This window comes from Punica granatum, chromosome 8 (assembly GCF_007655135.1).
Source record: "Punica granatum isolate Tunisia-2019 chromosome 8, ASM765513v2, whole genome shotgun sequence".
Lineage (NCBI taxonomy): Eukaryota > Viridiplantae > Streptophyta > Magnoliopsida > Myrtales > Lythraceae > Punica > Punica granatum.
The window spans coordinates 21,728,402-21,753,768 of record NC_045134.1 but is presented as its reverse complement, the minus strand read 5'-3'; the positions used below and the strand labels follow the sequence as shown (position 1 = coordinate 21,753,768).

At 37.7% G+C, this 25,367-nt stretch overlaps 3 protein-coding genes and 1 long non-coding RNA gene across 6 annotated transcripts; 1 reads left to right on the top strand and 3 right to left on the bottom strand.

Annotated features, from left to right (window-relative positions):
* Positions 1-257: 257 nt before the first annotated feature.
* On the bottom strand, positions 258-2,765 carry LOC116215960 (glutathione S-transferase F13). Its single transcript, XM_031551806.1, has 3 exons — positions 2,479-2,765; positions 1,905-1,953; positions 258-873 (listed from the first exon to the last, which is right to left on the bottom strand). Exons 1-3 carry the CDS (start codon positions 2,626-2,628, stop codon positions 416-418), a joined length of 657 nt encoding a protein of 218 aa, XP_031407666.1. The 5' UTR covers positions 2,629-2,765; the 3' UTR covers positions 258-415.
* Positions 2,766-9,975: 7,210 nt separating this feature from the next.
* On the bottom strand, positions 9,976-13,941 carry LOC116215958 (autophagy-related protein 18a-like). The gene is made up of 4 exons (XM_031551801.1): positions 12,775-13,941; positions 11,840-12,047; positions 10,873-10,999; positions 9,976-10,331 (listed from the first exon to the last, which is right to left on the bottom strand). Exons 1-4 carry the CDS (start codon positions 13,675-13,677, stop codon positions 10,247-10,249), a joined length of 1,323 nt encoding a protein of 440 aa, XP_031407661.1. The 5' UTR covers positions 13,678-13,941; the 3' UTR covers positions 9,976-10,246.
* Positions 13,942-14,365: 424 nt separating this feature from the next.
* On the bottom strand, positions 14,366-16,418 carry LOC116215959. 3 transcript variants are annotated; one of them, XM_031551804.1, is made up of 7 exons: positions 16,142-16,418; positions 15,952-16,068; positions 15,743-15,870; positions 15,572-15,666; positions 15,315-15,406; positions 14,932-15,047; positions 14,366-14,587 (listed from the first exon to the last, which is right to left on the bottom strand). In XM_031551804.1, the coding sequence occupies exons 1-7, from the start codon at positions 16,217-16,219 to the stop codon at positions 14,563-14,565; spliced, it is 651 nt and encodes a 216-aa protein (XP_031407664.1). In that variant the 5' UTR covers positions 16,220-16,418; the 3' UTR covers positions 14,366-14,562. The 3 variants fall into 3 exon arrangements, with proteins under 3 accessions (XP_031407664.1, XP_031407662.1, XP_031407663.1); XM_031551802.1 differs by having other exon boundaries at positions 14,366-15,047; XM_031551803.1 differs by having other exon boundaries at positions 14,366-15,047; positions 15,952-16,063.
* An 801-nt stretch (positions 16,419-17,219) lies between these two features.
* Positions 17,220-25,311, top strand: LOC116215957. The gene is made up of 3 exons (XR_004158593.1): positions 17,220-17,547; positions 18,545-18,625; positions 23,934-25,311. It is a non-coding gene; the product is annotated as an uncharacterized LOC116215957 (long non-coding RNA).
* The last annotated feature ends 56 nt before the right edge of the window (positions 25,312-25,367 follow it).

Sequence of the window (25,367 nt, the reverse complement as noted above, 5' to 3'; positions counted from 1 at the left end):
GCCTCAAACCACTCTATACTTAAAACTCTTACCCTAGTTTTGTCAGATCTTTTGCGTCGACAGACGACCTAATAAGTACGATATATAGTGGAAAACCGATTGCCGACCATCAAAATAATCCGCTTCGGTCTCGTAAAATTAGGTACCAAAGGAGTATTATTTATTGATCGAGTCATATGCATGTGTCACTGTTTCCTAGGATAACTTGGAAGCAACATAAGAGCAGCAAGGAACACGGCCATGCAAAGTCAGACACATTCAGAGAGCAGTTGAAGGTTATTCCAACAAGACAACTTGCCATAATATTTTTCACCCATTACTCATCACAATACATAGCCAAAGTCACTCATTCTCACTTCACTTTCACATAATTAAATTTTTTTGCCTCCATTTAATTTAATTTAGTCTAATTTAATTAGTTATCTCCAAATTTCATGCCCTCAGCGACCTTCTTGAAGGCATCCCGGGATGAAATGTCCTCCCACCAGGCCTTAACCTTGGGCCTCTCATTGACCACATGGGCCCACGGGGTCTTCATGAAGTAGAAAATGTAGGGCATGTGGTGGAGATCGGCCAAGCTGTAGAAGTCCCCGGCCAAGTACTTGGTCTTGCCGAGCTTCTCCTCGTACACGTCAAGCACCTTCCCAAGCTTCTCCAGGTTCTCGTCAATGATGGCCTGGTCTAGTGACTTGCCCTGTAGTGGCGCGACGAAGAACTGGTAGATTATCGGGTTTATCACCGGATTGAACTGCTGGGACTCCACCTCGGCCCAGATCTTCACCAGGGTCGACTCCTCCAAGCTATCTTGGCGGATCAGATCAGTGCCCTGGTCCTTGAACTTCTTCGAGACGTACTCTGTCACTGCCCGGGATTCTGAAGAAATTGAGAAATATATAGTCGGTGAAAGTTCACTAGGGAGTTAACCCAGCTGGTGACTAGATGGACTTAGGGATTTTTTTGAGGATATAGAAAGGCGATGTGGTGAGATTATTTTGAAGCGAAACTATATTATACTTATACGTGAATAATTAGTAATTAAGTTAGAACTATATCATAAACGGTACTCCTTAAGCGATGTATGTACTTGGCTAGCTAATAACAGCGCCACATAAACATTAATGTGAAATTTGAATATTCGAGACTCGACCATTATATGCACCAAGAACAATTTATAGAAGCCATCAAATGTCATAAGCACAGCTTAATCCTAATTAAGCACTGACAGGCCATTATTGTTTTTGCTTTAAAGAGATAATGCAAAAATGATGATCTGGGGAGCATTTATGTTGCACGTGGATGACTGGTCGTTCAGTCTTATGAAAAATGCAGGAAGGAAAATGAAAAATAGTCATTTAGTCCTCCTTCTAATTGAAAATAAAAAAGTGAATAAAAAGGTTTTGTTTCACCAATGTAGATTGGTTCAAGGGGTTCATGCGCATGTTCCGCTTAAATAAGGTCTCGAGTTCGAGTTCGAATACTTGTAAATGCAGAAAATACTTTGGGAGAAATTTACCTCTTAGTGGGTCGGCCCGACTCGACTGAATTAGTCTGAGTCTCAATTGAATTTTCGGATACTATAGTTCAAACCGAAAAAAAAAAAAAAAAGAAGAAGATTTGCTTCCTACTATAGTAGTTTAAGTACCATCGATCCATATAAATAGTAATGCGGTTCATTCAAGTTCAGTAAATTAGACCACGAGAAGTTGTCTAAATCTCTACATATTAAGGACATAAACCTCTCCTGATTCTCAACTGTTGACTTGTTGCTCAAATATATTTCATTTCTTTCCATTTTTGTCCAAAACCCTTATTGATAAATTTGTTTTTTTTTCAAATAATATTTTATGATCTAATCAATAATTCAATGGGACTGCAACTTCAAGAAAGGGACACACTGGACTTACCAAATATAGTCAAGTCCCCATCCTCTAGCACTGGGATTTGCCCAAAAGGCTGCACACACGTAAAATTGACAGTAAGATTGATATATATACTAACCCAAATAAATATAATATTTTTTACTTACTTTTCAGGAAAAAAAAATATTACTTTTCAATAGGAAATTAATTAAAAGACGATGTTAAAGAATAATGGGAAACATGAGTATTCCTTGTAATAAGAAAAAAAATTGATATGAATTTTCTTTTAAAAAAAAAGATAGCTGTGATGGCGCAGGAATTCTCGGCCTTATTTTTTCTATTTTGGACAGTAAAAACTAAGAAATAATAATAGTAATAATTAGTAAATGAATAATTTCAATCCTAATTTAAAAAACAATGTAAAGGCTTGTTGGGGGGCTATCACTAGCCTATGGAGCCAGATCATAAGTAAAGAACTTTGTGAGAATACAGCGCGAACAGTCGAACATAAGTCTCGTTGTCGCGGCTCGCGATTAATGCGAGAAAAAAATGTTTGAGATATGAGTATATGTACATACATACATGAATATACAGATAATTAATTTCAATGGACACTTACGTTTTTGGAGAGGAAGTCAGGCTGCTTGTGCTGGGCGGTGAAGAGGTCGACGGGGACGAGCTCGAACTCGACGCCCTTCTCGTGGAGGCATATCATCACTCTCGTAGTGCATGACGACATGGGGAGGCCATGAAGCTTCAGCGACGCCATTGCTAACGAAGGTCGACAGGGACGCAGAGGGGCAAATGGAGAAGTTGATGAAGAAAAATGATATGAGAGATAGAGAGAGAGAGAGAGAGAGAGAGAGAGAGAGAGAGAGAGAGATTGTGTCAATGGAGGAAAATGATGGTATGGCTATGCCATTTTATAATGGCGAGGGGTTACATGCATTTTATGGCCATGCCATATAGGAGGTGAGGAAATATGGTCCATATAATAAATTAACTTGGACAGATACGGAGAGAGAATCGTTTGACGCAGTTACATTTACTGGATGATGTTAAGATACGTTATTTGAAAATTAAAAAAGAAATCACAAACTTATATGAGACTTGAGTCCAGCAATCTATCAACTTAAGTTTTTGAATTACAAGTGGGCTCAAGTCTGTATAGTCTCAATTGGGTATTTTAATATGGTATCAGAGCGGGTTATACTTCCGCGCGCTCGTATGGGCTCACACCACGTCATATTCAGTTTCGAGGCAGCCAATAGTACGTCTCATGTTAATCAGGCCCAATAGTGGCCTAATCTAGTTTTAAGGTAGTTAAAAGTGCATCTCTAGTTAGGCCCGAGTGTGGAGTTCGAGGCTAGTTTGATATTTGTCCTCCCTTACACGAGCACGGAAGAGGATGTCCGGCTCGTAATCAGTTGTTAAGGGCGGGTGTTTAAGGGCACGTGGCACGTGTTGGACCACACGTTGTCACGTGAGGGCGGGTGTTGAAATACGTTATACCACATGGAAAAATTAAGAAAGAAACCACAAGCTTATATGAAGTTTGGGTCCATTAACCTATTAGCTAAGTTTTTGGGTTACAAATAGGCTCAAGTCTGTATAAGCTCAAGTTGAAATTTTACAGATGAATCACGCTCACGCAGATGCTATGTGATGAGGTATGAGAGAAACGAGGGTTTTGGTCTATTTATAAGACTAAGAAATATCCCTCTCTCTTGGCGCTAGTAGCTCATATGGGGCGCTATAGAATAGCTCCATATTCACCCAACAAAAAAAAAAAATGTTACTCCGCAAGCGCGAGTGCTTGCTGCCGGGCCTATATACGGCCTTTTGATGTTACATAGTCTATGTACTTGTTGTCTGATGACAGCGTAGTCTATTATTCACTATACGTGACACTTTGCCTCGCGCGTGAACCGGACTGGTATAGTTTAAAAGATCATCATGTAAATTGATAATAAGTGGGGCATACACATGCGTAATGTGTGGCTATTGCACAAGTACGTCCCATGTGAAACTTAGATTAAACATCATGAGAAGGACAATAGAGATACCAACAAGATAAATATGGTTGAAGATGGGGTAAAACCATGGGAGTAAACAGTTTTACTATATATAAGGAGTAATCGATAATAATCTGTGGATTAATTACTTGATATGTATGGATTGGATTTTACCCTTCTCTTCCATCCCTGTGTAAATAATCTCGTACTAACTTTTGACTCGGACACAGTTGATTGACCGATTTGAAAGAACAGATATGATCGACCAGTTTCATGCACTACCTTAAATTCTGTGGGAGTTTAACCACACTATAGATGAATATACAGTGTATTTCTCTGAAGACTAGAAAAAGGGAGACAAAATTCAATGGAAAAAGGGGATTCGATGCGGTGATACTTACTTCGGATCGGAAACAAAAGATTCAGGATTGGACCCAGCTCGCGGATTGGATTCTAATCATGTCCTTTCATTTCTCCGAATTTTCACATCCCTTACTAGAAATCGAGGGGTCTTCCAACTTGTAATCGGAAAAAAAAAATCTGATTATGATCAAGTTATAACAGGTTAAACTTGAAACCGCAGCAGGTCTTCTGAAAGAGTCTCTGATCGATGTCTTGTTTTTTTACACAAAGCATTAATCCACATGCAAATAAGCTCATGGGACCACCAATCAGAAGCATCTCCCTCATTAATAATTAATTAATTAATTACTTAATTAATTCAGATTCTACCGAGAAAAAATATAATTAATTCATAGTCTGATTGATTAATAATTTTCATTTCCTTTTTCGATTTCCTTTCATGGTAAAAGTGACCTAAACCCTGAAGGGATGAACTGTTTCCTTTGAGGTCAAAAAACACCGCTGGTTCAATGAACTTTTTTATTATTTTGATTTAAGTCCTACTTTATAATTTGTCTAAATTTTTTTTACTTTCAAGAATATCTTATAAAAAAGAAAAACTTATTCCGAGTTGGTTTAGAAATATGGTGGGAGGTCCTATATATTAAGTGCTTTTCTATAAATTTTTAAGTAGAAACAGTGTTTATTGAAGAAAACCGTTTGGATTTTCCTTCTAGTGCAACAACGGAAGGAAAATCTAAACGGTTTACTTCGACAATGCTTGGTAAAAACTTGTCGAATCATGGTATCACATTTGACAATTACAAATGTGATTTTGCCCCGTAAGTTAATGAATAATTACAAAAACTGCTTTTGTTTATAAGTATTTCAAACATCAATCCTTCCTTTATTTTACATTGAGTAATATCAAATTAGTACCTTTAAACACTTTATTTTATCGTCAATTAGCAATTAATATTCACAATTTGGCTTTAGTACTTTTCCATCGGCAAAAACACTCGCAAACCAAGCTTTCATCCAACGATGAGTAGCTAAGATTAATCAGTAATTCTCTGACCGTGTCGTTTCCTCGAGGAACTTAGCCACCATGACCAACCTCAGTACGAAATCTATGTCGAAGGATCCTTCGTCACAAGACTTTTACGCTCACAAACAACACTGGCAAGGCGCGGAACATGGCCACTTCTGGCAACCACCTCCATGACCTCGACTAAGTGCTTAGTTAAGGTCGTGGAGTTGGTTGTCAGAAGAGGTTGCGTTCTGAAACTTTTGTTATCCGTAAACAAATAGATGAAAATTAAGACATATCCAATGAGAAAATTTTTCGAATTCGCGAGGGACTTAACTCAAAATTAAAACTGAAATAAAGGAGACATTTCCTGCTATTTCAACTTGCAAAAATAAGAAAAGGAAAAAAGGAGGAGAATCATTCAACAGTCATGATGTTCAGCATACCCATTTGAATCCATCACATGGACAATTGTGAAGCCCAATGCTATATATATGATGATGATGCAACCTTGTAGTCATATGATCTTCCTTTGGAAAATAAATGAAATATTTAATTATTTATCGACACGTACGTCTATATATATAATATTCAATGATAATATATTAATTAGCTTATTACCCAAAAAAAGAAATATTAAAGCTGTTGAAACTTTGGTGGCAAGTCTTGATAGAAGACCAGTCCAGGCAGTATATACACACACACACACAACTATACAGATATGCACGTATGTGTAAGCTTTTCTTCATGTGATTTTATGGTTCTGATATCTCTCTAAAGTATTAGACAAAGGACAATAAGGGACCACCGTCTTTGCCCCGCCACATGAGTGGTTTAATGTCGCGTAAATGGTCATAGACAGCATAGTCCACGAAATTAACTAACTACGTCAGTTATAATGTATATGAAACTGAAAACCTGTCACAAAAGATTCTATATATCTATATATATTACTGGTATTTTCGTGAGTTAGTCAATATATTAAAGAATCATGACATGTATATTCACAAAAAAGGGGAAATATGACAGTGTTATGTTCTTCCCTCACAAGAGTAACTAATCCCTTAACATTAAAAACAAGTGTTTCTTGTATTTGAGTTAATGTCATAATTATCAGTTATATAATCAACAAATCGGTGGCCGAAAGGGACCATTGGGTCGACATTCGATGGTGGATTTCATGTTTATCGAAATGGTCAAGGGGGGCTAAGTAACCATTCATAAATTTTTATGGAGAATGACATGGTAAAGAGATGGTGTGGGGTGTAGGGACAGACATTGTGGAGAGTATCAGTGTGGTCAAGAGTCAAAACAACACAGACCCAGACACAAATTTCAGTGCAAAGTCAGCTTCTTGAGATCCGTTTTTACATTTTTGTGGGGAAAAATCATTCTTTATATTAATCAAATTATTAAAAAAATAATTTTTTAAAAAAAGAGTAACCACTTAAAAAAGAATCATATCATATTCATCAAGATGGAACCTAACTAATATTCTGATGTAGCTTTTTGTGTAAGTCATCATGCACAACTTAAAATACAGGTGATAGATGAAACTTGCACATATGATATATTGTTGATATACTTATCAAAAAGATATATTGTTGATATGATTCTATACATTTTCCCTATTTAATTCCATTCTCATCCTCGATTTGAAATCTTGATCAGGTCCATATCCTTGCCTCCTCTGCCCAAGCACTAGATCGGACTTTGAATGGACATTGTTGATATCGTTATAAATATATGGTTGTCGATCTTACGTGTATCTTAATCAACTCCAGCTAGTTAACAAATCATTTGAAGTGTGATTAGATTATGAGCATTGACATTTGCATGAGAGGCCATCAAAGAAAAAGACAAAACATAGACTTAGGTGGTGTTTGTTTACAACTTAATTAAAGAAAGCTCTTAAAAATTAATTACAAGTTAGTTACACGAGAAAGTGAATAGGAGAGAAAGAGAAAGATGAAAGATAACAGTCTTATCTATTTAATAATTGAGTCAAAAACTAAAATTTTGACTTGATGAAATAAGTTATTTTTCATTTATTTGTGCTCTCTATCCTCACAAAATATTTTCTCACCATTATCATTTCTACTATCTTTCTATACATTTATTTCTTTAACTAATTATGTACTTAATTTTTATGTACTTAATTTATCAAGCACCACCTTAGACAGAAACTAAGCTTAGCAAAGAATTAAGGGTGCTTGAAGATAATAAAACGAATCTGATTAGGCCGTGGATTAGGGACAAGCATCCACCCATACCAAGCTAATCTCGAGTCAATGGACAACATAGAGAGCCTTGATTTGATGGGCTCGAAGTATACCTTGTGTAAGAGAACTGCTGATCAAGTACAATTGTCTCGTACCCAATCATGGACACGAAGAAACATTGGTTACTCCCCACAACATACATAACCAGAAAAATGAACATAAATCTCGTTCCTTATGATATCACGAAATAAATGCATGTTTCATGAGATAGATAATTTGAAGCACTTTACAATTGGAGAGATGTCCTTCTCAAAGCACCATGTGGTATATTTGATGGTACAGAATTGAAACCAGCAAGATATATGAATTGCGAAGCCGTGACTAGAATATCATTCTATATAACTTTTACTTGACCTATAAGTAGTCTGGTTCATGCTCGACTCAAAACCTCAAACTGATACGATTGTAGACTCAATCATCTCATTCATGAAAACTGATCTCATCAATTTTTCGAAATGGGACTACTATGCTCAACACGTCCCCTGCCCGTTCCGACATACCAAAGTCAATTTTTGCGTGGAGAAGGGAAGGGAGCTAGTTGGGGTGCAATTAAAGAAAGGGGGTGCAATAATTGTTTAAAGGGGAGGAGAGGGGCTATGGAGGTAAAAGGAAGGACCACATGGGGGGGTCCCAGAGAGAGGGACGACACAATTGAGCAAGAGATGGTGGGAATATCTGACTCTGTCCCGATGGGGACAAAAGACTTCGTGGGGATTTCTGACAATTCTCCATTGCAGCATCTTTTTTTTATTAGGTGATTTGATATTCGAAAGTCCAATTAATCTTATAATTCGAATTAGATTACTCGCTGTATGTTAAAGTATTCTCAACATAAAATTTTTACGTTGACAAGATTCGAACTCAAAATTTTACTTAACAACGATAAACCATTTGTGTTAGCCTATCTTAATTCACTGGAGCATCTATCTTTCTTTCTTTCTTTCTTTCTTTCTTTCTTTCTTTCCCTTGTCATTATTAGCAGATTTTCAATATCCAAAGTTGGAGCACTTTTGTCCCTCCGACCCAAGCAATTATTTCTGGTTGCACGGCATGCATCGCCTCCCTCATCCTGCCATAATCAATCACTCATGCGCTTCAAATTTTGTTTCTTTGAATCAAATTATTTCCAAGTAGCATAGAAAGGAAATTCCTCGTAAAATCAGTGATTTTACCTCATCGTGTAACATAAAATAAGCATTGATTGCACTGTAATAATCAAATGAATAAGTGTAAGTCGCACAAGTAATGTGCCATGATTTTTGCTGATTGTAACGATCTCATTGTTTCTTTCTTAATGCATCACTATATAAAATAAGATCATTTAAGATTGTCTCGTTTCCGACATCGAATTTGATCTCTGAGTGCTTGCCATGCTGTCACATGGTTTAGAAGGCTCCCATGGCATAGGACCATCATTATTATCATCTGGACTCTGGAGTAGATCTTATCTCCTATGGGAAAATAGTTTTCCTCCGACTGTTTTCGGAGGAGAATCCTCCGACTGCTCTCTGCCTAATAAAGTGTCCCTTCTGTCTGATTTATTTACAAAAGTACCCTTTGTCTCTATTCGGCTGTTCCAAATTCCGCAGCCCCATCATACTCATCTCCTATTTATCAAATTCACTTGACATGTGTTTCCCCCAAAAAATAATAATAATAATATAATCACTTATGATTTCAATAAATTGGGTAAATTTACATATAGTAATCCGCATTAACTTTTGCTCGGTGAACATATTGATACCTAAAGTTAATAGATCTTGACTAATTTAATTCGAGTCTAATTAAGAGGTAAATACCTTTTAATATGAATTTTTTCTATTCACAATACTTGAATTCGAAACCTTATTTAAAATGAATAAGTAGTCAGGTACTTATATTATATTCAAGGCTTCCTCCATTACCTCGATCTCAGGACTTTGGCTTGTCAATCCCCTAAGTCGGGCGTTGTAGTTTACCTTTAACTCGCCTGGAGCTGTGGATTAGTCGAGGTGACTCCACCCTTTTCTTTTCCTCCATTTCCCTCCATTCAAACAAATAGTAACCGACCCACACGTCATGTTGTAGCCAAGAAAGGAAAAGAGTCAAACTTCATGATTTCTCCTTCTTTAAACCTGAAGTTAACTAACAACCCTTACAAATTCAAGGGACTGATGGGTCAACTGCCTTACATGCCCATTTAATCTTGCATGAGGATCAAACTGTTCACATATAGGGACATTCTCCTGTCCAGTTCATAGACAGTTCCTCCACTCCATGGACTATTCTGGTTCATGTGACAGTGTAGAGGTGCCTCCGAACTGTCGATGAACTCGGCAGTAGACCTCCCCCTATCGGAGTTCTAATTCGGAGCCTATCAGCAAGTCCGATCCAGTCACTGAGACAAATAGAACTTCGGAAACACTACATTGAACTAGCAGAAATTCTTGTTCATGCAAAGATTAATGTACTTCTGAAATCGAATGGGTCAAAATACATACTAAGTTTTAAATTTATTGATGGAAAGAAAATTATGACGCGAAAAACAAAAAATGAGGGCACACAGAGGCTTTTTCTCTCCCAATCTCCTCATTTATATAAACATCAGCAATACAACTTTACATACAATGCTCGAGTATTTACAATAGAAGATATGCCCATCTTAATGTAGGAAACAAAGTGGTAAAATTACTTCGTGTAGGCTGGAAACAAATAGAATAGTAATAATTCACCGGAACGTCAGGGAGCTTCTTGCAGGAAGTTATGGTATTCTAGCTGTGTCATCTCTCCACCGGAGGAAGGGTCGTACTGGCACTGATAGAAGCTGCATCACATTTTGTTTGCAAAGCACGTCAACAACTCAATAAACATCGTAGTGCGTATAGAACCAGAACCGCACGTTAGACAGTGAATGATAAAAGCACGATAGTTTAGCCTGTTCAGTACAAGAGAATTAGGAGATATTTCTCAAGTTATCCAATTCCTTTTTCCTTATTAGAATTACAAAGATGAAGAAAACATAGAAAAAGTTAAAAAGGACGTGTTCAATTACCATCTGAAGACAGATTGGATTGTGATATCTTTGGGGGTGCAATTTGAAGCATATTCCATCATTTTCTTCATCTTTTAGAACTGACTTAACATTTCTCTAAAAAGACAAACAGATCATGGAACTGGAGCATTCAGACTGCCATTAAGAGGCATGCATCCACCCAATCGACTGTGGGGTAGCCCAGAAAGATATTTTACTTTGTGTACGAGATTGGAACAAAGACATTTAACCATATGATGCATTGAACCTAAGTGAGGCATTGGAATATATTCCTGCCACGGGCAAAAGGCAACCTGGCATGATTATTTCATACCTCCCATCCATGCCGAGAATGACTACTGTGTTCTTTTGGTGTCCAAATGCAACGATATATTGCGATCCCTCGGGTAAATGAAACTTAGCAACCGACCATTCTGAGCTAAAATACTTTGGCAATACTCCTGCACCAAATACACGATTAAAACCAAAATACTAATTAATCTCGGCCAAAAGAACCAAATTACTAAGGACAATGAGTAATTCATCAAAAGAACACATCTTAAGAAGAGTGACTTGTTAAACAGCAAAACAATAATAACTCACAAATCCAAGGGCAGTCACTGATACAGGGTCTAACAAGAAGTTGAAACCTAGCCTACTGGGGTATGGGAACCTCCTTAGATGGTTCCCCCAATAATGGATAGGTTCTGGTAGAAGGAACTGGAATGAGCAATAATGTGCTTTGCACAAACAGAACCAAATCGTCAACCAGTTCTATTGAATGTAATGAGCATAAAATTTGTCTTTGAGTTTCACTTTTACAAAACATGATGACTCTCATCCTGCAGTCATGTTCTTTCATCAGTTATTTCTCCCTTGTCCTGTAACTGAAAGGGAAAACTCGCTGCTTAACAGTTAACCCTCTCCTCTTTATTCCTTTTACTGCTAAACTCTCATTTCTGTTCTATTGCTTGTTCAATCTCAAATTTTGCCTATCTTTATTTGTCTAAAAAAATTTCACCTCTCTTCTTCCTCCTCTTAAGTCTTTGCTGAAGCTCTTCGTTAATGCTTTGTTGTAGAAGGCTGCAAACTGTTTAGGGTTCAAAATCTTGAAAAATGCCCTCTACAGGATAGGTCAAGAGACAATAAATATATAAAGGATATGGAGACCTGCTCCACCCACCAGAATATTTTCAAGTGAAATCCTCCGAAATACTTGCACAACCATCATTTCATTTAAATTTTTTTAACACGATATAGTTCACGCAAATATATGGAGATTAACATATAATGAGTTTTACCTTTAATGAAGGACAGTGATGAGCCAGATGATGTATGAGGAAGAGAAGGCTCCGAAGAATTTTGTGACACTTCAGTGACCGGGGTTCCTGCATTGACCTTGAGACCAAACACATGGACAGTTCCTTTGTCGCTTGAAACAGCTAGCCACTGAGCTGTTGGGGAGAAGGCCAAACTGTAGATTTCTGCTCTATCTGCACCCCTTCTGACCTGCAAGTAGCACAAAACAAGCGGAATTCATAAGGAAATCTCACAGGACCTACAATCAATCATTTAATCGCCAGAGAAAGAGCTTTTTGAAGTGGAAAATTAACAGAAGCTTCCTCAAGACTCCAGATTGAGTACGATGCAAGCAGGAACTGACATAAAAAATGAACCATCAAGTTCCTTGGCAATAGCCAGTCGAAAATCCATATCTTCAAAAGTCATCAGAAGACAAAGCAATCCTAGATCGAAGGACTTTCGAGCCCATATTGCCTGAGCAATCAATCATATAACAATCAAAAGCAGCAAACCCTTGATCTTTTCACAAGTATCAACCCCAATGACGCCTACTCTGCTGCGTATTCGAGCCGGTTACTAAATAAACTATAAGTGGTTCTCTCTATTTAGTATAAGAATTGATTAAAGCTCCAATTGAAGCCACTACGAGCTTCAGCTTCACTTCACTCCTGTTCCTTCGAGCACACTATTTGTTTTCAGCCAAGCTATGACATGACCTCATCGACTTAGATTATTACGATGCTCCAAGAAACTGCTTCTAATGTCTCATATCTTTTGCATCTAAACTGTAGCCCAGCCATATCCCAAGGCAAAGCTAATTATTCCATACGAGTATCAAAGACATCGTGATTTTCAGAAGGCATTCTAACCATCAATGATAGCTTAGCAGAATTTGCAATTACTGCACTATCCTTCATAAACAACCTCCACATACCTCTTGCAGCAGAGTACCATCAACGGCATTGAATACCCTAATCAGAGTTCCCTTAGTGCTAGCTGTTGCCAGCAACTTCCCATCCTGAGAGAGCGAGAAGCAGGCGATCCTCGAGTCGTGAGCCATGATGAACTTCGTTCTCTTCGTCGCATAGTGCTCAACTCTAACCTGGCCCTTCTGCAGCCCTGGGCACACCAGCACTAGTGACCCCGCTGTCTGAGAGACAACGCAAAGGCCCTTTGGATTCGCAATCGTCTCAATCTGGTGAAGCAGTTTCAGATCCGCGAAGTTGTAAACGAACACTTTCTGCTCCAGGACAACGACGATTCTGTCCCGCCGGAGCCGAACCGAACGCACCTCCGACCTGAACGAGAGCTCGCCGATGCACCGGGACTGGTGGTCGTCCCATATCATGACCTTATTGGGGGAGTACTGAGGATTCGGGCCGCGCCCGACCAGGGCCAGTATGTTGCACCGGAAGAGCATCTCCACGACGCCAATCCCGCCGCCGACGGAGCCTCCACCGAAGTCCCGCCGGAAGATCTCGCGGAAGGGGCCGCAGTTGTAGATCCGAAACCCGCGGTCCGTCCCCGCGGCGAAGCATCCATAGTCCTGGTTGAACGACAGGTGGAGGAGCTCTGGCGCCGGCGCTGGGACCGCCGGCGGCGAAGACGGGTGCACGTAGATCGGTCTATTAGCTGATGAGTCAGCGTCGGGATTAGGGTTCGGATTAGGCTCAGACGTCCGGTCTTCTGAGTGAGGCATCAAGGAGAGAGAGTCCAGAGTGTCGGAGAGATCATCGGAGTGGTCGGATCCATTGACGAAGTCGGAATCGGGGCCGACGCCGGTGCTAGGGCTGGGGTTCGGCCACGGAGGGGAGTGAACGGCGGAGAGAGCGGCCATGGGACGGGCCGTGGGAGACGGAGCAGCTGGGGGCAATTTCGGAAGATAACGGGGATTGATTTCGAAATTAAGCAACGACGAAGCGGAATGAAACAGGCCGTACGTACGAAATGACCTTCTTGTCACTATACAGTTGGGCTGTGGCTCGTCGGGGACGAGGGTTCTTTGGTCATTGCGAAGAAGATGGCGGGATACGTTTGCCTTTTGGGCGGGAAATTAATAATAAAAAGACATGTTAAGATTCGTTGATTGAGGGGTACGTTTGTGTGGAAACTGCCGGGGGGGGGGGGGGGGGGGGGGGGGCGCAGACGCCGCAAGTCACTGGCAGAGGATACTTCCTTAAGAGGACTCATTGAATACCATCTTCGTCGACATGCCACCATGATAGGGCCGGGCCCGCTCCAATCTTTATTCTGGTCTACCTCGTCACCCGATGAAGAATCGGCAATCGTGACCGACTCTTTCTCGGGTCATCATTCCATCGAGTTTACAAGAAACATCGATGATTTGAGGATCGCAGTGAATTGGAATCTTTTGTAGTTAAATTCTCTATAAGAAAAAATATGAGCTCCTGTTTACAGTATTACAATGGGAACTTCTAAAACTATGCAGACCAGTTTACAGTCGAGGAACAGGAATGAAGGAGCAAAATCAGATTAGTCGTTACCTTTAAGCAATCATCCTCGAGATGACAAAATTCAGGGAAGCCAAGCAACCTCAAGTCAAACAGATAGTTGTGAAAAATATGTACACAGAAGAACGCGTTCATCTTCGCCCGTGAGTTGGACCTCCTTCGTGTAGAGAAAACGAGCTGCCTCAGATTTCCCATAATGGTGGATCTGTCTTCTATTTCAAAACCATGAATCAATGTGGAAGTCTCTCGGTTTACACGGTCTGGCTCTCAATGCGACTAGAGATGAACAAACTTGTTAGATATGGTCAGGCATTGCACACCATCTGTATGCTCCTAATCGATCAGCAATTAAACACTCAGTATGGACAACATGCCTACTTTGAAGAATCTGTTATTTTCCCCCACAACACCGTTTTGCCACCTCAGTACGTGGCAACGAGAGTGCTAGGAATATCTGATAAATACCCATAATTATGTGTAAAGCAAGGATTCTTAGCAAGTCCATATTGAAGCAGAAAATTTTTCTTGATACTAAAATCGTATGAGCGACTCTTTCTATATTTAGTTTGAAGAGTGGTCGAGCAAGTTCAAGTCTAAGGTTCGAGTTTGCTATTCCATACCAAGGAGGGCAAATGCAAATCAGTTTCCCAACTTCAAGGTCTACATCGCTGCAAATTCTTGGACTAAATATGACTGTCCTCTCTCCTCTCCACTGCGAAACCGACTCCTGCAGTCTCTGCAGATAACCATGACAGTCATTATTAACTGCAGATACTTCCAGAACAATCCCCCAAATGACAAATCCAAAAACAACAATCTGAATAAATATGACAATAAATCCTTTTTGATGAATAAGTTTGCATCAATGAGGTTTGAAAGTCTGACGTTACGATAAATGTCCAAAAAAGCATGTCATCTTTCAGTGTACGCATCAGGCTTCAGTAGAAAAACAAGGTGGCGTCTTAAACATAAATAAAGCTATCTTAACATCAAAGGCAACCACCTCTGGTATCTTCTTAAGAGAACAGTGGCAAACTATCAACTTTGCATCCAAGTAGCTCGATATGATTAGGACATGGAGGCAGCTTATTCCGCCTGAGGAAGCAGTGTGAAAGGCATACTTATACAATGTAAAATAATAAACCCAGCTTAATTTGAAATCTCGCTTATTCTTAGTCATACGAGTTATCTCAAGCAAGGTGGTTCCAAGTTTTCGACTAGCAACAATCTCCTAGGATATAAAGGAAAATGGATTTTTACAAAGAGGCACGCCACTGGGTTCCAAATTGTTCAAGAACAGTTCTCTCTCCTTTTCAGGGTGCATGACCTGCTGCAACCTCTCAAATAATCCAGAGCTGCAGGACACAACGAGTCTCAGGATTAACATTTATGGTTATATTTTTATAAGATAGCTTTGCAACAAACAATTACCCTGAAGGATTAGCAGCGAGAGCAACTCTGTCCCTCCAAGGGCTAGCATCTAGAACTTCCTGAAAACAATCAACTAGAGTATGCCTTTTACTTAGGGGCGGAGGAATTTTTAGATTATCAAAGTCGCTCTGCAGAGGAAAACTTCAAAATTAAAGAATTGGCAGTTAGTGAAAATGAAAAAGTAAGGAAGACAGTCAAATGAAAGACACCTCTTCTTCCCCTGGAGAATCACTATCCATGGACATAGGTTCATCTTCACTATCCAAAACGGTGGTCACGCTTCTCTTCCCAACAGACTTCATCCTTTGCCCTCTTTTTCGGCTAAACTTCAGTATGCAACCAATTTACCTCAAAAGGATACTGAGGATTAAAATTACTATCAAAATCAGTAGCAACTACCTTGTTTATTCCTCTTGCCAGACCATCTCTCATGAAGGCCATCTGGAGGCTCGGCCATAGAATGATCACTATATCCATGCCTGGGAACCTCCACAGGGGATGCAACTGGTGACTCGGGATTCATATCTTCTTCAGAATCTGCAAGGTTGTTTCCAGCTGAACATGCCACAGTTCTGCTCTCACTGTGTTCAGCACTTTCAGGCAGTTCACAAGCCAGTCTTGACACAACATTATCATCCTTGAGAGTAAAGGACGATGGTAGTTATATTATATTCAATACTTCCTCCATTACCTCGATGTGAGACCTGACATTTTAATTTCAAATAGAATACATATACGTATACTTACATGCTTATATATATATATATATATAATTTGGCATGGATAATTATTTCAGTACAAAAGCTATCAGATTAAGACCGGCCAATTTTACCATTAGCAGGGACATATATAATTTTTTTTTGTCACCCAAAGTAGATTTGAGATTTATTTCAGTTTGTATATTTCAGCGAAATGGTAGGAATTCTATTGATTAGGTTTTGGACAGAGTTTTTGGAATTCAGACTCGAGAATGTTAGAGGTATTTATTTCTATCAAAGAGACTGCTAGAAGCCTTGAGAATTGTTCTACATTGAGAGGTGCAATTAAGTGCTGGTCAACTTATTTGATCTGCGGATTAAAATGTTAATTGTCCTATTAGAAACTTTTGATTATCTTCATCACAGTTGCTTTTAAGAAGGAGATTTGGATATTCTCCAATATTTGGGCTCAAATCATCTGATTTATTATAGTGACTCAACGGAAGCTTGGTCACCTATGAAAGCGCTTGAAAAAGTCAGTTCAGAGAAGATATGGGGACCTGGGGATGCTATAATCCCTAATATTCTAACTTTCTAATTTCTCAAATAAATTTCGAAGATGAAATTTTTATTAGTGGGGAGATTGTGAGACCTCACATTTTTTATTTCAAATACAATACATAAACGTATACTTACCTGTATATATATATATATATATATGTCATACACTTTGCTGGAGCAATAAATAAAATTTAAAAAAAAAAGGAAAGAAAGGGGGATGGAGGCATGGGCTCCACGTGGCCTCCAAAACTTTTCCCCTGAGTTCCCACCGCCTCATTCATTCCATTTCTTTTGTTCTTTCTTTTTCTTCCTGTGTCTGGTTTAACTGAGAAAAATCGAGAGAGAGAGAGAGAGAGAGAGAGAGAGAGAGAGAGAGAGAGAGAGCTAGAGAACGATATAGAGGCAGAGAACGAGACAGAGAGCAAGACGGAGAGCAATTGTGCAGTGGAGAACTTGGCTGGAAATTCACGGAGGGGACTAAGGACTCGGCTTGGAGAACATTGGTTTTGAGTTGGATTGAGGATGAACGGTTCTTTGAAGGATTAGGTACTTCCTAGTTATCGATCAAATCTTGTGCTCTATACTATCGCTCAAGAAGCTTTAGTTTCTATTGGTTTCAAATCCCTTACTGTTTATCATGATTAAGACGAGAATTAGAGGTCGAGTTTATACTTAGATTAGTGGCACGTTTAAATGTTAATTGAGATTATTCGTCTTGTTTGTGTTGTTGGTTAGGAATTAATTTGAAATTTCTCTATCTGAGTTGAGTTGTCTTGCTGGCAATCGATTAAGATTCCTCTTTTGTTGATCGGCTTTTTCTTTACTAGATATTAAATTTGATGTTCTTCCCTGACTTGTGTTGTCTTGGTCGAGTTAGTTTCTTTGAGCCATTTTATCTCTTGTTCTAGTTGTGATTGAAGGAAGCTTGAAGGATCGACTATTACTGCAAGTTAGGGACAATGCTGATTTTTAATTGTTTATTTCTTTGAATATGAGATTAATTGCTGATGAGAAATTGATAGGAAGTAAAAGGGAGGGATATGAGAAGTTGGGTATTGGTTCGGTCAAAATCATTGCAAGAAACTTTTCTTTAGATTTATTTGAGATAAAAGACTACAAAGAGATCATGGGTTAAAGAAGTTCCATTTTCATTGTTTGCATTGTTAAATAAGCATAGTGAGATTAATAGTGGACTTTTTCATGAAAATATTTTTGAGTCTTATTAAAATAGAGCACTAGCTTGTATATTGTGTATATCATCTGATTTTTATATTGAAATTGGTAAGGGCACTGGAGACCTGCCCTTGCACTGTAAAGGCCCAACTCTAATGAAATATTTTGAGAATTATTTGTCAGTACTGTGTTCCCTCGTAGAATGGAGATATATATGTGTGTATATATATATATATGTATATGAGACCCTATGGCTAGTGCTATTGTTGTGTTTATATCTTAGTTTCATCAATCCTCCAAGGCCATTGCGGGATGATTTGGTATGAGAATTAGTGGAGAAAATGATTGTTAGGCATAACTTGTTTTTCAGGCTATATTCATGATTGATAGGAGCTGAGGACATCTATTGTGCATCCTGAAAATCAAGTTGGTGAATCATTTTTTGTGTTAGGTGAGTACCATATTCTCTTGTAAAATAATGTACTATAATTATACAAATTATTTAAGAAGAATACTGTGATAGTTAGAGATTTAGAAATCGTTATGCTATGACGTGTGAAAGGATTTAAGAGATATTGCCCTCTTATGTTTCATTTTGACTTGAGATATGTGATGTGATTTTATATGCAAATTGTGGATGAGAGATGTGATGATAATATGATACAATTGTAATAGGACTGGGATTGTGCTTGTGTATATTGATATTGTTTAATTGTTATAGCCATGGGACTGTTAAACTCGGCGAAATAGGAATGGGGTGTGGTTGATCGCTGATTCGGCGGGATATAAAATGGACGCCTAGATTGCTGATCCGGCGGGATATAAAATGGACGCATAGGCCACTAATCCTGCGGGATATAAAATGGACGATCTAAAATGGACGCTTAGACCGCTGAACCGGCGGAATATAAAATGGACGCTTAGACCGCTGTTCCGGCGGGATATAAAATGAAAGTTAAGTTGAAACTTTGATAATGGGGGGCAGTTATGAGAAGTGGTAAGGTGAGTAATGGAGATTTAAGCTGAGATGCAGGGTCACTGTATCAGTTATAATGCGGTTGCGAAGAAATGCCCCCTATGACTCTATTGATTTGTTGTGTTATATATTGTTATCTGGCCCGATTGCTATAAATGTGATGATTGTTGAGGTTGTCTAAAGTTGTTTTATGAAAGTCGTGTTGTTTGCTAGAGCTTTTATTTAGTCAGTGTATGAATGTTAGGTGGTGCTGAGTTAATGGTTAATTCGACTATTATTATATGGTTTTAAACATGACTGATTATTTAAGAATCAATTTAGTAATTATTTATGTATAATATATATCATGCTATGTTGGTGAATTAAATGACAGTCTTGGGTATGCTAATATTATCTTTGTACATTTAAAAATATATTTTTGGTTAATAATAATTTATTTCACTTTGGAATTTTGTACTCACTGAGATGTAACTCACATCCTGCATATATTTTTTCCAGATAACCTTCTAACTATACATGAGAACTTTTTGGATATCGGGGATCAGCTCTAAGGACTATGTAGAATGTATTTGAATATGTTACGACCTGAAATTTTTGTTTAGTTGGTTTAATGATGTGGCTCTCTTATGATGTGTATATATATATATATATATATATATGTATGTGTGTATGTGTGTATGTGTGTGTGAGGGTTTGCTGGATTGGTTATATGTTGTTGCGAGTTATGGAAAGTAGATTTTTATGTAAATAGTTTATGTGATAATGGATACCGAGAAAACTCTACTGAAATTTCGGGTTGTGATAATTTTGGTATCAGAGCATAGGTTAGGAGATTCTGTAGACTTAAATTGATTCTTGATCCCGAGAAATTTTTTGTAATTGTGGAGATTTTGGATTTCTTTGATTTCATGCCTGTTAAACATTTGAGTTGTTCATGCTTAGGATTTGTTAGTGAATAAGCATGAGTTTAGGTGTGCTTGTTGAAATTTACATATGCATTGTACAATAGGGAAATTTATACTAAGGAGTTGAGGATGTGATTTTAGAATCATGATTTTGATTTTAACTCTACCCACTACACAACAAAAACACACGTTTCTCAAGTCAAATTTATAATACCATCTCATTTGTCTTTTTCCACAATCAAAATCAAAATCAAACTTAGTTTAACTCTGAAATCAAATGCCCCCTTAGGTTTTGCATATCAGATTTTATAGAAGTTTTTACAATTCTTTGAGCATATATATTTGATTCGGTCTGTTGGAATATTGTTTGGGTCTCCGATTGAATTCAATATTTGTTGTCATGTTTATAATCTCCTTCTTTCTTTTGGTAAACAATGAAAATACAGACTTTTGGCACATGTATACTAATATTCTTGTATATTTATAATTTGACTTGGCTTATATTTGAGAGGATTGTTCTGCTTGAAAGAAACACAGTGATAGAGAGCTTGATTTGGAGCTCAGAATAGAAAGAAAGTCAGACAAGGATGATCCGGTGGTCAATAATAGTAGAAAGAGTGTGATTGATTGAATTCTTGATGATAAGGAAAAATAAAGAAGACTCAATCTAGCTTTTGGCTAAATTATTGTCATATTAGGTATGTGCTGAGTTCCTGTTAATCGAGTTCTCCTTTTTCTTAAATCATGGTCCTTCTCTGTAAATTGGTTAACAATCCGGTCTGGAGCGGAGTAAGGATAGATGAGATACATAAATAGAAAGCGCAAGTTATATGATTTATTTTGATTATTTGGGAGACTTATTGAAGTCGAAAATTTGGAGAATGATCTAAGCAGTAATTTGAGCTTGAAATCAGTTTGTTATGCAAGTGTTGTGTATGTTCTAATGATTTGATTTCTTCTTATGTCTGAATACGTATTCAGTGTGAGTTCGATGGTAATGAGCAAATTGAAGAACTAAATTGGAAAGTAGATGGTTAATCCGCTTGAATTTTACTTTTTTCTAAACTAAGAGAGGGACTTGTTCACAGTCTGATTTAGTGGATTACCAAATTGGAGAAGTAAAAGGAAAGATCTAAATTGGGGCTTCAGAACAAAGGTAAATTGAAGTGGAAGCAGATGTGGTTGAGTTTTAATTGTGATTTCCTTATTTAGTTGTTATGTTAGCTATTTGATTAGTTTCGAACTTAATTGCCTTATTTACTCATGAGAAACTTTTAATATTTTACTTACATATTAGTAAGATTTTTCGGAGGTTGATGTTCATTAATTTCTTTGTGCTTGATTAAAGAATAAGCTTGGGACTTAAGTATACTTTTCGAGATCTATCTATATAATTATTATAATACTATTAATATGGGTAGAGGGAAGCACCTCAGGTTCCCCATTGGTCAAGTTCCTCATGAAATGAGCGTCAGTAACAGTTGTTCTTCGAGCTCCAAATGAGTATTGAATTTAGTTAAGTATCAGAGTCGAGATGCATTTCAGCTATACATGATTTCACAAGGATTCTTTACAGATCAGGTTCATACGTATTCTTTCAAGAAGTTCCTGCGACTTTTGAGCATATAAGTTGGATTTATTTCATTGGGATATTTCGTAGAGTATATTCAATGTTGTCTGTCATCCTGCGTTCTCGAGTTCTAGTTTATTTGCTCTTTTATATCTGCAACTAGTTGGGGTTTACGTTGCTGTTAGAATGATCTAACGGGATCGGAAGAATTGTTGCTCTGTTTATTGAATAGGATCTTATGTGGTTTTCATCATTGATCATGGGAATTCTATTATTGTTTATTTTAATATTTTTAGTCTGACATCATCATATGAGTTTAGCGGCATGGGTTTCTGTTGTTCTAAATTATTGCTATCGGTAACCTACTTTGGCATGGATAATTATTTCACTAGAAAAGCTATCAGATTAAGACTGGCCAATTTTACCATTAGCAGGGACATATATAAATATTTTTTTATCACCCAAAGCTGATTTGGGGTTTATTTCAGTTTGTGTATGCCAGCGACATGATAGGAATTCTATTGATTAGGTTTTGGACAGAGTTTTTGGAATTCAGACAGGGGAATCTTAGAGGTATTTATTTATATCAAAGAGACTGCTAGAAGCTTTGAGAATTGTTCTACATTGAGAGGTGCAATTAAGTGCCGGTCAGCTTATTTGATTTGTGGATTAAAATGTTAGTTGTCCTGCCAGAAACTTTTGATTATCTTCATCACGGTTGCTTTTAAGAAAGAGATTTGGATATTCTACAAGATTTGGGCTCAAATCATTTGATTTATTATAGTGACTCAACATAAGCTTGGTCACCTATGAAGGTGCTTGAAAAAGTCCTAACTTTTATGGTTTCTCAAATAAATTTCGAAGACGAAATTTTTATTAGTGAGGGAGATTGTGAGAGTTGACATTTTAATTTCAAATAGAATACAATATATAAATATGTCATACACGTTGCTAGAGCAATAAAAAAAAAGGAAAAAAGAGGGGGGGGGGGGGGGGGGGGGGGGGGGGGTGGAGGCATGGGCTCCACGTGGCCCCTGAGTTCCTACCGCCTCATTCATTCCATTTCTTTTGTTCTTTCTTTTTTTTTCCTTTGTCTGGTTTAACTGAGAAAAATCGAGAGAGAGAGAGAGCGAGAGCTAGAGAACGATAGAGAGGCAAAGAACGAGACAGAGAATGAGATGGAGAGCAATTGTGCGGTGGAGAACTTGGTCGAAAATTCACGGAGGGGGACTAGGGACTCGGCTTGGCGAACAGGGAGATGGAGGGAGTCCTGTTGGTTTTGAGTTGGATTGAGGATGAACGGTTCTTTGAAGGATTAGGTACTTCCTAGTTATCGATCAAATCTTGTGCTCTATACTATCGCTCAAGAAGCTTTAGTTTCTATTGGTTTCAAATCCCATACTGTTTATCATGATTAAGACGAGAATTAGAGGTCGAGTTTATACTTAGATTAGTGGCACGTTTAAATGTTAATTGAGATTATTCGTCTTGTTTGTGTTGTTGGTTAGGAATTAATTTGAAATTTCTCTATCTGAGTTGAGTTGTCTTGCTGGCAATCGATTAAGATTCCTCTTTTATTGATCGGCTTTTTCTTTACTAGATATTAAATTTGATGTTCTTCCGTGACTTGTGTTGTCTTGGTTGAGTTAGTTTGTTTAAGCCATTTTATCTCTTCTTCTAGTTGTGATTGAAGGAAGCTTGAAAGATTGACTATTACTGCAAGTTAGAGACAATGCTGATGCTTAATTGTTTATTTCTTTGAATATGAGATTAACTCCTGATGGGAAATTGATAGGAACTAAAAGGGAGGAATAGGAGAAGTTGGGTATTGATTCGGTCAGAATCATTGCAAGAAATTTTTCTTAGATTTATTTGAGATAAAAGACTGCAAAGAGATCATGGGTTAAAAGAAGTTCCATTTTCATTGTTTGCATTGCTAAATAAGCATAGTGAGATTAATAGTGGACTTTTTCATGAAAATATTTTTGAGTCTTATTAAAATAGAGAACTAGCTTGTATATTGTGTATATCATCTGATTTTTATATTGAAATTGGTAAGGGCACTGGAGACCTGCCCTTGCACCGTAAAGGCCCAACTCTAATGAAATATTTTGAGAATTATTTATCAGTACTGTGTTTTCTCGTAAAATGGAGATATATATGTGTGTGTGTGTGTGTGTGTATGAGACCCTATGGCTAGTGCTATTGTTGTGTTTATATCTTAGTTTCGTTGATCCTCTAAGGCCATTGCGGGATTTGGTATGAGAATTAGTGGAGAAAATGATTGTTAGGTATAACTTGTTTTTAGGGCTATATTCATGATTGATAGGAGCTGAGGACATTTACTGTGCACCCTGAAGGTCAAGTTGGTGAATCATTTTTTGTGTTAGGTGAGTACCATATTCCCTTGTGAAATGATGTATTATAATTATACAAATTATTTAAGAAGAATACTGTAATAGTTAGAGATTTAGAAATCGTTATGCTATAACATGTGAAAGGATTTATGAGATATTGCCCTCTTATGTTTCATTTTGACTTGAGATATGTGATGTGATTGTGTATGTGGATTGTGTATGAGAGATGTGATGATAATATGATACAATTGTAATAGGATTGAGATTGTGCTTGTGTATATTGATATTGTTTAATTGTTATAGCCTTGGGACTGTTAAACCCGGCGAAATAGGAATGGGGTGTGGTTGACCGCTGATCCGATAGTATATAAAATGAACGCCTAGACTGTTGAACCGGCGGGATATAAAATTGACTTCTAGACTGCTGATCCGGTGGGATATAAAATGGACGCCTAGACCGCTGATCCTGCGGGATATAAAATGGACGGTCTAAAATGGAAGCCTAGATCGCTGATTCGGTGGGATATAAAATGAAAGTTAGGTTGGAGCTTTGATAATTGGGGCTGGGGGGGCACAATTATGAGAAGTGGTAAGGTGAGTAAAGGACATTTAAGCTGAAGTGCGGGGTCACTGTATCAATTATAACACGATTGCGAAGAAATGCGCCCCTATGACTATATTGATTGGTTGTGCTGTATATTGTTGTCTAGCCTGATTGCTATAAATGTGATGATTGTTGAGGTTGTCTGAAGTTGTTCTATGAAAACTGTGCTGTTTACTAGAGCTTGATTTAGTCAGTGCATGAATGTTAGGTGGTATTGAGTTAATGATTAATTCGACTATTATTATATGGTGATAAAGGTGACTGATTGTTTAAGAATCAATTTAGTAATTATTTGTGTATAATGTATGTCGTGCTGTGTTGGTGAATTAAATGGCAGTCTTGGGTATGCTAATATTATCTTTGTACATTTAAAAATATATTTTTAGTTAATAATAGTTCATTTCACTTTGAAATTTTGTGTTCATTGAGATGCAGCTCACACTCTGCATATATTTTTTCAAGATAACCTTCTAGCTACACAGGAGAACTTTTTGGATATCGGGGATAAGCTCTAAGGACTATGTAGGAATCTTAATTATTTGATAGGTACTCTTTTTGTATAGAATGTATTTGAATATGTTACGACCCGAAATTTTTGTTTAGTTGGTTTAGTGATGTGGCTCTCTTAAGATGTATATATATGTGTGTGTGTGTGTGTATGAGAGAGAGTTTGCTGGATTGTTTATATGTTGTTGCGAGTTATGGAAAACAGATGTTTATATGAATAGTTTATGTGATAATGGATATCGAGAAAACTTAGAGGAAACTCTACTAAAATTTC

Bases quoted from the DNA above. Each gene is read 5' to 3' on its own strand.
- LOC116215959 (XM_031551802.1), bottom strand. From the start codon at position 16,219: ATGGATATAGTGATCATTCTATGGCCGAGCCTCCAGATGGCCTTCATG. The intron at 15,667-15,742 runs GTAATTGTTTGT...TGTGTCCTGCAG, and splicing joins CTCGCTGCTAATCCTTCAGG to CTCTGGATTATTTGAGAGGT. The intron at 15,048-15,314 runs GTGGTTGCCTTT...GGTTATCTGCAG, and splicing joins CTCTTAAGAAGATACCAGAG to AGACTGCAGGAGTCGGTTTC.
- LOC116215960 (XM_031551806.1), bottom strand. From the start codon at position 2,628: ATGGCGTCGCTGAAGCTTCATGGCCTCCCCATGTCGTCATGCACTACG. The intron at 1,954-2,478 runs GTAAGTGTCCAT...ACGTGTGTGCAG, and splicing joins CTGACTTCCTCTCCAAAAAC to CCTTTTGGGCAAATCCCAGT. The intron at 874-1,904 runs GTAAGTCCAGTG...CAATTTCTTCAG, and splicing joins TGGGGACTTGACTATATTTG to AATCCCGGGCAGTGACAGAG.
- LOC116215958 (XM_031551801.1), bottom strand. From the start codon at position 13,677: ATGGCCGCTCTCTCCGCCGTTCACTCCCCTCCGTGGCCGAACCCCAGC. The intron at 11,000-11,839 runs GTAAAACTCATT...TATTTGGTGCAG, and splicing joins ATCACTGTCCTTCATTAAAG to GAGTATTGCCAAAGTATTTT. The intron at 10,332-10,872 runs GTATGAAATAAT...AATGTGATGCAG, and splicing joins ATTCTCGGCATGGATGGGAG to CTTCTATCAGTGCCAGTACG.